This window comes from Macaca nemestrina, chromosome 15 (assembly GCF_043159975.1).
Source record: "Macaca nemestrina isolate mMacNem1 chromosome 15, mMacNem.hap1, whole genome shotgun sequence".
Lineage (NCBI taxonomy): Eukaryota > Metazoa > Chordata > Mammalia > Primates > Cercopithecidae > Macaca > Macaca nemestrina.
The window spans coordinates 98,871,844-98,884,047 of NC_092139.1; the positions used below are offsets into that span (position 1 = coordinate 98,871,844).

Consider the following 12,204-nt stretch of genomic DNA (forward strand, 5'->3'; position numbering starts at 1 on the left):
GAGTTTGTGGAGTGATGGCATACTTTCTGACCACTGCCACCCAAAAACCAAAAAGGCCCCTCTTGACAAGGAGTCTGAGGATTTTAGACCCAGGAAGAATGAGTGATGGGCATATATTTATCCCATTACTGAGGCATGAGAAGAGAGGAATGGGTAGGTTGAGGTGGTATTTTAAGGCCTCTTGCCAGCTTGTTTAACTCTTCTCTGGGGAACAAGGAGGACAACTGTATACATTGGCCGCTCCAGAATGATGTTGAGCAGTCTTGAAGTGCCGGGAGCTGTGCTTTGTCTATTCATGGCCCCTGTGCCTGTGAAACAGGGTTCGGTGACTGTCACTGTGCCTGTGGCAGTCTGGAGTTACCCAGAGAGAACAAAGCTGCATACACAGAGCACACAAGGGAGTCTTGTAACAACCTTGTCCTGCTTTCTAGGGCTGAGTCAGGTACCACAGCTTGATCTCAGCTGTCCTCTTTATTTCAAGAAGTTGTCATCTGAGCCATACCAGGAGTATTGTATTTTGTTTGGGGCCTCTCTTTTTTGAAGGTACATGGACCGACTGTGCTTTTGTCTATGCTGGTCTCTCAACTCGCACAACCCTTCACCCTCCTTTCTCAGCCAGTGGTAGGTAAGTCTTCCCTAGCTTGCAAGGCTCAGCTCAAGTGTCAGCTTCCTCTACAAAGACTTTCCTGGTTCCCCTCATTGGAGTGAACAAGAGTTGACACGGTAGAATGGAAAGAACAGAAGCTTTAGAATGAGCCAGACCTGAGTTTGAATGCTAGATCTACCACTTAGCCAGTCAACCCTGCCCCCCGCCACAAGTTTTAATTTTCATATCCATTAAGTGAATATAATAATACCTGTCTCACAGGATTATTTTGAGAATTAAATGAGGTTAGGTCTATGAAAGCACCTAGCAGAGTTCTTGACGTATATGAGGCATTCATTAAATGTTCTTTCCCTTTTATACCCATTACTTTTCTTTTTCTGAACTAAAATAGTATTTTGATTCTATCTCTGAAATAACATCCAAGTGAAAAATGAACAGTATGAAAGAGCAGTTCTTTTCCAGTGGATTTCCTTCTTAAGGAGCAGAGATTATGTAATCTAACAGCCTCCAACGTACAAAGAGCTTTGTATCTAAGAGAACAGGGGTCTCCAGCCCCTGGACCGCCAACTGGTACGGGTTTGTGGCCTGTTGGGAACCAGGCTGCACAGCAGGAGGTGAGCGGCGGGCCAGTGAGCATTGCTGCCTGAGCTCCGCCTCCTGTCAGATCAGTGGTGGCATTAGATGCTCATAGGAGTGTGAACCCTATTGTGAACTGAACATGCAAGGGATCTGGGTTGCATGCTCTGTATGAGAATCTCACTAATGGCTGATGATCTGAGTTGGAACAATTTGATACCAAAATCATCTCCCGTGTCCCCCAACCCCCAGCCTCGGGTCCGTGAAAAAATTGTCTTCCATGAGACTGGCGCCTGGTGCCAAAAAGGTTGGGGACTGCTGATCTAGAGGACCAATGATGTTGGTTGAATAAATGAGCCCTGGGACTAGGTGATGGAAAAATCTGAAAAAACAGGGCTTTTGAGGTATAGGAAAAGGCAGTAACGTGTTTAACCCACAGAGGAGAAGTTTCTGGCTGTTGGCTGGGAATAGTCATAGGAAGGGCTGACACTGAAAAGAAGGAGATTGTGATTGTTTCTTCTCAGAGCTATAAGCAAAGGCTGAAAGTTCTAGAAAAAGGCAAGTTTTGTTTCCGTAGAAAAAAGGATAATCAGAACCATTTTTAGAAAATGGAATGAGACTACTTTTGAGGTCATGAGTTCCTTGTCCCTGGAGAGATGAGCAGAGGTTGGACAAGTGCTTACCAGAGATCTTGTGGAGGCAGAAACTGTGCATCTAGCAGAGCATTGGCCTAACCCTTTCAAATTAGATGCTATTAATTCAAATGAGATGCTCTTATTCTACATGGTAGGAACCCTGTCCCTTTGCCTCCTGCTGCTTTGGGCCTCTCAACCTCTTGGTTTTGTGTGCAGGTGAAGATGTCTGGAGGTGTCCAGGCTGTGGGGACCACATTGCTCCAAGCCAGATATGGTACAGGACTGTCAACGAAACCTGGCACGGCTCTTGCTTCCGGTAGGTGGGCGTATCTTCCTGTCTTTACCAGTGTACTATGGGCCAAGCACTATTTCGTGTTCTGGTGGAAAACAGAGAAACAAGCTTCTGAGTTGAGAATCTCAATCTTAGGGTGGGGAAAGGAATGTACCAAGGAAGAGCTCATGACCAAACCTCAAGTGTGGCCCCCCTGAACCCAGGTTAAATTGGAAGAGCCACAAATGGGCCAGCTGGAGGCAGGGTGGGGGGATGAGAGCAGCCCTTTCCAGGGTTGTCCCATATCCTTCACTTTATTGGTGAGGAAACTGAGGCCCAGGAAGAGTGACTTTCCTGTGGCTGCACTACAGATTATGCAGGTACTTCAAGAGTTGTTTTTATTCTTATTTTATTTTATTTCATTTTATTTTATTAGAGGGAGTCTCACTGTTGCCCAGGCTCACTGTTGGAGTGCAGTGGTGCGATCTTGGCTCACTGCAGCCTCCGCCTCCTGGGTTCAAGTGATTCTTCTGCCTCAGCTTCCCAAGTAGCTGAGATTACAGGCGCCTGCCACCATGCCCAGCTAATTTTTGTATTTTAGTAGAGATGAGGTTTCAACATGTTGGTCAGCCTGGTCTTGAACTCCTGACCTCAAAATGGTCCACCCACCTCGGCCTCCCAAAGTGCTGGAATTACAGGCGTGAACCACTGCGCCCAGCCAAGAGTTGTTTTTAATGTGGTTGGCCGAGCCAGCTCTTCCTCACCACAGAATGCCTTCCTAGGTTCCTACTTTTTGTTACTAGCTTTATTATAGCTACATTATTGTTATTATTATTATTATTGAGACAGAATCTCGCTCTGTCGCCCAGGCTGGAGTGCAGTGGTGCGATCTCGGCTCATTGCAACCTCTGCCTCCTGAGTTCAAGCAATTCTCCTGCCTCAGCCCCCTGTGTGGGTGAGACTACAGGCACCTGCCACCACACCCAGCAAAGTTTTGTATTTTTAGTAGAGACAGGGTTTCACCTTGTTGGCCAGGCTGGTCTTGAACTCCTGGCCTCAGGTGAACCACCTACCTCGGCCTCCCAAAGTGCTGGGATTACAGGCATGAGCCACCGTGCCCTGCCTATAGCTACATTATTTTTGTAGGCAGCTCAGTTTCTTTAAAATTATACAGACTTCAAATCAGATTTGTTCCTGCTGTCTGAGGCTCAGTTTCCTCATCTGGAAAATGAATGGTAATAATCTTGTTGAGATTGAATGAAATAATACATGCAGTGTACCCAGTACGTGGTAGATACCCAGTGAATGGTTATTCTTTCCTCCCATCAAATTGGAATCCTCAAGGGTGGGAACTTGTCTTTGTATTATTCACAACGTAAAATAGTTGCAATTTGTTGGTGGAAAGAAGAGCGGTCCACTCCAGAGGCTGAATGGGCATGCCTGGCCCCCAAGGTCTGAAGTGGTGGGGCTGTGCTTATATCACATGAGCACAGATATAAGATAGACTTATATCTGAGATATAAGAGCACAGAGTGAGATAGACTAGACAGGCACCTTGTGTTGTAGATTCCAACTCCCGTACATAGCTCTTGTTGTAAAGCATCCCTGTGCTTATACCAAGTAATTGAGTTGACCTTTCAACACTTGCCTTTTCCCTGGGAACCATGTACGGGATTGGCCTGGAGACATCTGGCCTCTGGAAGAGTTGGAGAGGAACCAGCATTATTATCCTTTCCTTTCAGCTATGACTCAGAGCTCTCAAGTCTTTTCTGTGGATCTTATTGCCTTGGTTCTTGCCCCTTTTACTCCCAGGGAAGTTGGTTCTGTCTTTTCTGTTCCATTTAGTATGATAGGAGCAGAGAGTGTCAGAGCTGTAAGGGACCTTATAGTTAAAGCCTTTGACTGGCCCTTTCATTTTATAGCTGAGACTAATAAGTAACATCAAAGCCCAATGAATTCACAGATTGGGTCTTGCCTTGGCATGTAACCCATATGTTCATATATGTTTTTGCTGTTTTCCTATGTATATGAATATTTTCTATCCAAAATAAGTAGGACAGGGTAGAGCAAGTTAATCTTTGGAATTTCTGGATTCTTCTAGAGCTAAAAAACTTCAGAACTAGAAGAAACCACCTACTATATGGTGTAACCCATTTATATCATAGACGACAGGTCTGAAACCAAAAAGACTTGCTCAGGGTTGCCTAGGCCATAGATGACAAGAGCTGGTCTTAGAACTGAAGTCTTGGGTTATTTGTAGGTCTAGTCGGATGCTAGCTTGTTAGCTCTGTGCATGCGTGTGTGTGTGTGTGTGTGTGTGTGTGTGTGTGTGTGTGTGTGAGTGAGTGTAAGAGAGAGAGAGAGAGAGACAGAGACAGAAAGAAAGATAAACATGTACACAGACACATAAAGAGGAAGTAAGATATGTTAGCATGGTAAATAAGAGTACAGGCAGGCCAGGCGTGGTGGCTCATGCCTGTAATCCCAGCACTTTGGGAGGCCAAGGCAGGTGGAGCACCTGAGGTCAGGAGTTCGAGACCAGCCTGACCAACATGTGAAACCCCATCTCTACTAAATACAGAAAAAATCAGCTTGGCATGGTGGTAATCCCAGCTACTTGGGAAGCCGAGGCAGGAGAATCGCTTGAATTCAGGAAGCGGAGGTTGCGGTGAGCCGAGATTGTGCCATTACACTCTAGCCTGGACAACAAGAGGGAAACTCCGTCTCAAAAAAAAAAAAAAAAAAGCAACCAAGAGTACAGGCTATGGAATGAGACTATGGTTTTAAATCCTGACTTTGCAATTTATTAACTAGCCTTAAGTGACTTCCCTGAGCTTCAGGCACCAATCTGTAAAATGAGGATAAGAATATTACTCATGCCACGTGGTTGTTAGTGAGGATTAAATGTGATAACCTATACAAAGTGACTAGCATAGTATCTGACATATAGAAAACCCTTAATAGGGCCAGACATGGTGGCTTATGCCTGTAATCCTAACACTTTGGGAGGCCAAGGCAGAAGGATCGCTTAAGCCCAGGAGTTTGAGACCAGCCTGGCCAACATGGCAAAACTCCACCTCTACAAAAAACACAAAAATATTAGCCAGGCGTGATGGCACGTACCTTTAGTCCCAGCTACTTGGGAGGCTGAGGAGGGATGATTACCTGAGCCCAGGATATCAAGGCTGTAATGAGCCGTGATCATGCCACTGTACTCCAGCCTGGGGGACAAAGTGAGACCCCCGTCTCAAAACAAATGGAAAAAAAAAAAAACCCTTAATAATCATTAACTGTCGCTTTATATTATGCTGTGAGTATGTGTCTATATACACCTACATGTATCCATTTCTCTTATTACACGTTCATTGGTTATCTGATGTGGAGCCCCAGGGATTAAGGGCAACTTTGAACTGCCCTGACACAATCAAGCCAAATATCATTCCCGTGGAGGAAACAGAGTATCTAGGTTCTGTCTCCTAGTTGCAGGTTTACCTTGAGGACAGAGACTCTAATCTAGCTGTACTGAAGGAGCACATCTCCTGACTTCTGAGCTTTCCCCTGGTAAATTCACACTGGATGGCATGGCACCCTCAGATAGAGCCTGGTAATTTGCCCTGAGAAGAGTGACTGTCTTTTGGATCTAATTTGACTTTTGCCCCAGTTGGAGGAAAATCTTCAGGTCTAGGAAGGATTGTATTTGTCTGACCCCAGAGATAACCTGGGTTTTGAGGAACAAGGGGCATCAACCTGAATGGTCTTGTAAGATCTCTTACACACCAGCTTACCAGTGTTTCTCTGATGAATTTAGAGTACCTGAGTAGTGCAGGCCTGCTGGGAGCAGGACTCTCCCTCTGTGCTACTCAGAGAAATTCATTCTTCATGGCCCCCTTCCAGCCTTGCTCTTACCCAGCTGGGCTACAGTTACAATAAAGGAAGTGACTTTTCTTCTCCCCTTCCCCCAATACCTTTGTTTTCCTTGTCACGGGGTGGGGCTGGATATTGAATGGAGAAATTGCTGGGGTCCACCCTAAACTCCCTTCATCTCCCCCTTACATTATCCCATTCTCCTGTCTGCAGCCACATCCATAATCCTACCTCTGTTAACCTTCTGACAGACCCTCAGGTGCCCAGGACAACAGGAAGCTGCTTAAAGCTGGAACCTGGGATTGTACAATGGAGGCCAGTGACAAAACTGAAAGTAGCTCTGTCAGTAATTGTGCTGGTGTGATTAGGTGGCTGGCCAGGATCTGTGGATCTCCTGGACACATGGCTGACCAGTCCTCCCAAGCCTTCCCAACAGGCCTCTTTATTTTTTTCCTTTTTTTCTTTTGTTTCTTTTTTTTTTTTTTTTTTTAGGCTAGCGAAGTGAAATTGTGGGAGTGGAAGAGGAACAAAGAAATCTGTAACTGGTAGTGATCAATTACTTGTAAACACCATTGTACTCAGACCAACCCAACAGGCCTTTTTTAAAACTCTGAGTACCTCTCTTTCCTTTCCTTGAGCAGTGCCATTAATGCTATATGTGGGGCAATCCTTTCTGACGTTCTCTGGACCTGGCTCTCTCTCCTTAGAGGAGGCCAGGAGAGTAGCCAGAGAGCATGTCATTTGTAGCTGAGGTTAAAGTGTGGAGCTGTGAATGGTGACCTAGCCTCTTGGCATGTTAGCAAACCAAAGGACCTTGACAACTTTTCTGATGATTGTCCCTTCACCCTGATCAAAGGTGTTTGGCTTAGGAGGAGGGAAGAAAAGCTACCCCTATTAGTCTTGGTGGTCCCAGCCTCGGTCTGTATTGCTTGACCTGGTTCCTAACAGCATTATCAGAAGGAAAATCCACCGCTCTTAAGGCTCCTGGGAACTTTCAGGACCTCCTTTCTCAGGATCGCAAACACAAGACTATTTGAGCTTTCACTTTTGAGAAGTGTTTACTAATACCTGTACCCTGGAAAAGGGCTAATGCAGATAGAAGACTGTGGTCACTGCATCAGGCAACAAACTGTTTCCGCTAAATTTAGTGACTCCAGGAAGGCCAGTGAAGAAATAACATACGTAGCAACCAGAGACTGTGTTGTAATGTGCTGGCTGACAGCAGGGTACTTTCTGTGATGCTGAAAGCCACATTCATTTACTCTCCCTCATCCCCATCTAAGCAAGCCTGGTAGAGTCATAATTACAGTAATAGGTACCATTTATTGAGTACTCTGTGCCAGACAAGCAAGCCTGGTAGAGTCATAATTACAGTAATAGGTACCATTTATTGAGTACTCTGTGCCAGACACCCTCCTAAGCATATGACATGCATAGCACATTTAATCCTTACAATGACTCAATAAAATGTACTAGTCTTACCTACTTCAAGAATAGGGAAATGGAGGTTACTTGCTTAAAGTCACAGAGCTAACAGGTAGCATAGCTGGGATTTGAACTCAGGCATTCTTACTCCTTGCCTACAAGAGTCTTCGCATTCTTGAATACAAGCATATTTCTTAACCTCACTGAAGCTCAGTTACCTCTTCTATAATATGGGGTAAAAAGCCCTCACCCTGCCTGCTACACACTGGTAGTGTCAGATAACACTGAAGGGTATTAGTTCAAAGGCTTCATAGACTCTAAAATGTCAACAAAAGTGCTGTTAACTTTCTTCTGGGTCTCAGGCTCCTGATGTAGAGTCAGTGGAGCAACCCTGCCATCTGCTGTTGTGCTGTTGATGTTGCTGCCACACTTACTAGCCTAAACCTTTGATTCTGGCTGTGGCCTTCTCCGGAAGGTGTTTACTCATTTGTCCAGTTTATGTTTTAGGAAATAGGCAGCCAGTAGATCATTAAGGCTGGCTATTGGACAGGGGGCTGGGGCCTGCGTGACAGAGGAAGGAAGGGCAGACATCTGGGTCTTCCTCTGCCCCCACAAGAGACTCCAGCCTGACCACAGAGTGGTACTCCTAGGATGTAGCAGCAGCATATGACCTTGAATGTGCCTTAATCCTGCTCTTTACTTTGGGAAGAGAGAACTAAGGACTCATAGACACTTCAAGCTGCAATAGAAGGCAGGGGTAGAAAAATGGAGAGAGGTGAGGCCAGAGATAGATAACTGATATTAATTAAACGTTGTATTAAGAACCACACTTAGATTATCTGATTCAGTCCTCAAAATAACCGTGCAACCCCCACCTTTTTTTGAGATAGGGTCTTGCTCTGTTGTCCAGGCTACAGTGCACTGGTATAATCATAGTTCACTGCAGCCTCAACCTCCTGAGCTCAAGCAATCCTCCCACCTCAGCCTTGCAAGCAGCTCGGACTACAGGCGTGCTACCACACCTTGCCAATTTTTTTTATTTTAAGTAGAGACAAGGTCTTATTAACACTATGTTGCCTAGGCTGATCTTGAACTCCTGAGCTCAAGTGATCCTCCTGCCTCAGCCTCCCAAAGTGCTGGGATTATGGGAGTAAGCCACTGTGCCTGGCCACTGCAACCCCCATTTTATACTAAAACAGGAAGACCCAGAAAGGTGGATTAACTTGTCCAGGGTCACACAGCTGATACTTGAACTCAGGTCTCCCTGGCTCCCAAGAGAGTCCGCTTTCCACTAGGACTCCCAGGAAAAAAAAAAAACAGTAGACTTGGAGACAGAAAATCTGATTTGAGTCTTAGTTGAGCTAGGCTAACTGTGTAACTGTGGGCAAGTTCCTTAGCCCCCGTGAGCCTCAGTTTCTTATCTGTAAAATGTCATAAAAGTAATCCATCTCATGGAGTAGTTGTGATGATCAAGGACTCTGAAAACATTAGAATGGTTTAACATGAAGGATTAGCAGCAGCATATAGCAGCATTGTGCATCTTATATTAACTATCCAAATATATCAAGTGTCATTTGCTATATATAAAAGCCATCAAATAAGGCACTGTGGGGGATGTGGTTGGCATACTAGCCTGGCCTCTTAATTAATTCATTAATTAGCTTATTTATTTATTTATTTATTTATTTATTTTTTGAGACGGAGTCTTGCTCTGTCCCCAGGCTGGAGTGCAGTGGCATGATCTCAGCTCACTGCAAGCTCCGCCTCCCAGGTTCACACCATTTTCCTGCCTCAGCCTCCCGAGTAGCTGGGACTACAGGTGTCCGCCACCACGCTCGGCTAATTTTTTGTATTTTTAGTAGAGACGGGGTTTCACCGTGTTAGCCAGGATGGTCTCAATCTCCTGACCTCGTGATCCACCTGCCTCAGCCTCCCAAAGTGCTGGGATTACAGGCATGAGCCACTGCACCCAGCCTAATTAGTTTATTTATTTTTAAGACAGATCTTGCTCTATTGCCCAGGCTGGAATGCAGTGGCGTGATGATAGCTTACTACAGCCTCAATCTCCCAGGCTTAAACAATCCTCTTGAGTAGCGGACTACAGGTACACACTACCATGCCCAGCTAATTTTTTTTTTTTTTTTTTTTTTTGTAGAGACAGGGTCTTGCTCTGTTGCCCAGGCTGGTCTCAAACTCCAAAGTGTTGGGATTATAGGTATGAGCCACAGCGCCTGGCCTGGTCTCTTAACTGGTTCCCTAAGACAGCTGGAAATAGAGAATGTCATGGAGCATTCCTAACCATGGGCTTCAGCCTGGCTTCCATTCTGTTTCTGCCCTGAAACAACATTCCTTTAGTAATGTTCCAAATAACAGCCTCATCAGCCTGTTCACTGACCACTCTTCAGGCTTCATCTTATATGACCTCCCAAACTGCACTAAGGGTTGTATTAGAGAAAAGTGGATCGAGTTTGGAGTCAGGCTGCTTGGGCTTAAATGCCAGCTTCACTTACCAGCCACCTGACCATGAGTCAGCTGCTTAAACCACTCTTTGCCAGAGTTTCCTTGTCTGTGAAAAGGGAAATGGCTCTCACCTCAAAAAGTTGTTAAGCACATTAAATTCAATCATGTATTCAAAGTCCTGAGCATAATGCCTGGCCATGACTGGGACTTAACAGATGTTAGCATTTATTATTAGTATCTGTCAATCTTGAAATGTTCTCTTCCCTTGGCTTTCGTGACATTCCGTACTGTCCTGGTTTTCTCTTACCTCTCTGGTAGTACCTGTTTGCTTATCCTTCTTTGTCCAGCTCTGAGATGATACCATTCCTTCAGGCGTGCTGTTTTCTCCCTAGGCAGTCTTACACACACTCATGGCTTCCATTGTCCTCCACACACTGATGACCCTAAAATCAGTGTCTCCAGCCTAAACCTTTCGACTGAGCTCTAGACCCATATATTGTACTATCAACCTGGCTTGTCCATTTGAATGCCTTCCAGGCACTTCAGACTCTGTTCTCTAGACTTTGCTGGACTTTCACTCTCTCCCCCCTGAAACTGGCTCCTCTTCTATTGAAACATGTGTGTCATTGAGAGGCACCACCATCCACCCAGTGCCTAAGCCAGAAACCTAGGAGTCCTTGATACCTCTTCTCTCTCATCCTGCATATCCAAGCCTATCAGTTTTATCTCTGAATTATGTTTTGGTAGGTTTACTTCTTTCCATTTCTCCCACCTCCACCCTGTTCCAAGCTACCATAATCTCACTTGGATGTCTGTAATAGCCTCATCTCCCACAGTCACTCTGCACCCCCCAATCTATTATCTGTAGAACAGTTGGAAGGAGTGATTTTTTTGTTTGTTTTGTTTTAGATAGAGTCTTACTCTGTTCCCCAGGTTGGAGTGCAATGGCACAATTTCGGCTCACTGCAACTTCTGCCTCCCAGGTTCAAGCAATTCTCCTGCCTCAGCCTCCCAAGTAGCTGGGATTACAGGCACCTGCCACCTTAACTGGGCCGGCACGGTAGCTCACACCTATCATCCCAGCACTTTGGGAGACTGAGGCAGGCAGATCATAAGGTCAAGAGATCAAGACCATCCTGGCCAACATGGTAAAACCCCGTCTCTACTAAAAATACAAAAATTAACTGGGCATGGTGGAGTGTGCCTGTAATCCCAGCTACTTGGGAGGCTGAGGCAGGAGAATCACTTGAACCTGGGAGGCAGAGGTTGCAGTGAGCCTAGATCACACCACTGCACTCCAGCCTTGTGACAGAGGGTTCCATCTCAAAAAAAAAAAAAAAAAGAAAAAAATCCTTAATTTGGCCTACAGTAGAGCCCTCCATAATCTGGCCTCTCTCCACATCTCCACAACCTCCTGCTCCCTGCATTTCAGCCTCTCTTCTCTTCTGACAAGGGCTTTGTTCATTTTTCTCCCTCTGCCTGGAATGCCCCCTTACTCTCTTTTCACTTAACTCTTGCTTATCATTTAGATCTTTACTTGGATGGCTCAGAGAAATACAGAAGTAATTCCTCACCCTGAAAAATAGGTTAGGTACCTGTTTTATGTTTTCATAGACCTTTCCTTTGAGGCTTTTTTAAAAAAATAGTTTTAATCTCACATTTATTCATTTGATCATCTCCTTAATGATATCTTAAGACCTCTAATAGAACAATTTGTTCATGGACTATGGGGTTTTTGCCCCTCATTGTGTCATCACTGAGCATATTGTTGGCATAGAAGGGATATTTGTTGAATGAATTGCTAGAGGTGGCCGAGAGATATGATGTAAGTCAGGCTTTTCCCTGCCCTTCCCCTTCCCCTTCCCCACATCCTTCCTATAGCAGCCACCGTGGCTGTAGTTACTGTAAATGGCAAGAAGGAATCAGTTCCGGACATTGGGTTGTTTTAGAAAATTGCCTGCAAGTGTCAGGGTGATAAGTTAAAGCTTTATCTTTTGCCCTCAGAGGAGCTATCCCATAGTGAGTAGAAGCCAGAGAAGCTGACCCCAGGAGTCCCTCTTTCCTGCAGTAGGTCTTGAGCTGCACTTCTCTGTAGCTACAATCCAGGCAGGAACAAGCCCTAGATACCTCCGGAGAGTGGGGCAAGAGAGGAAGAATGAGTTCAGCTACTCTAGCTACCAAACTGATTATGAATTGCCCTGAAATCTGAAAAATTTCAATTCCAATCATAAGTTTGTTTTGTTTCATTTTGTTTTCTTAAATTTTATATTTGAAAGATGGCATTAACCAAAGATATACATTCAGTATAGAGTGGAAAAAATGGAATACTTGCATAGTATCTTTTACTTATAGGTGATTTGTGATGG

At 45.0% G+C, this 12,204-nt stretch overlaps 1 protein-coding gene across 3 annotated transcripts in view; it reads left to right on the plus strand.

Annotated features, from left to right (window-relative positions):
- LOC105487207 (LIM domain kinase 2) overlaps positions 1 to 12,204 on the plus strand; it is a 68,971-nt gene that overhangs the window by 11,710 nt on the left and 45,057 nt on the right. For 2 of the 3 annotated variants that reach the window (XM_011750571.2, XM_011750574.3), the window contains exon 2: positions 2,035 to 2,134. The exons of the other annotated variant lie outside the window; for it this stretch is intronic. In XM_011750571.2, the coding sequence (XP_011748873.1) occupies positions 2,035 to 2,134 (100 nt within the window). The remainder of the gene's footprint in view (positions 1 to 2,034; positions 2,135 to 12,204) is intronic. 3 annotated transcript variants of the gene reach the window in all.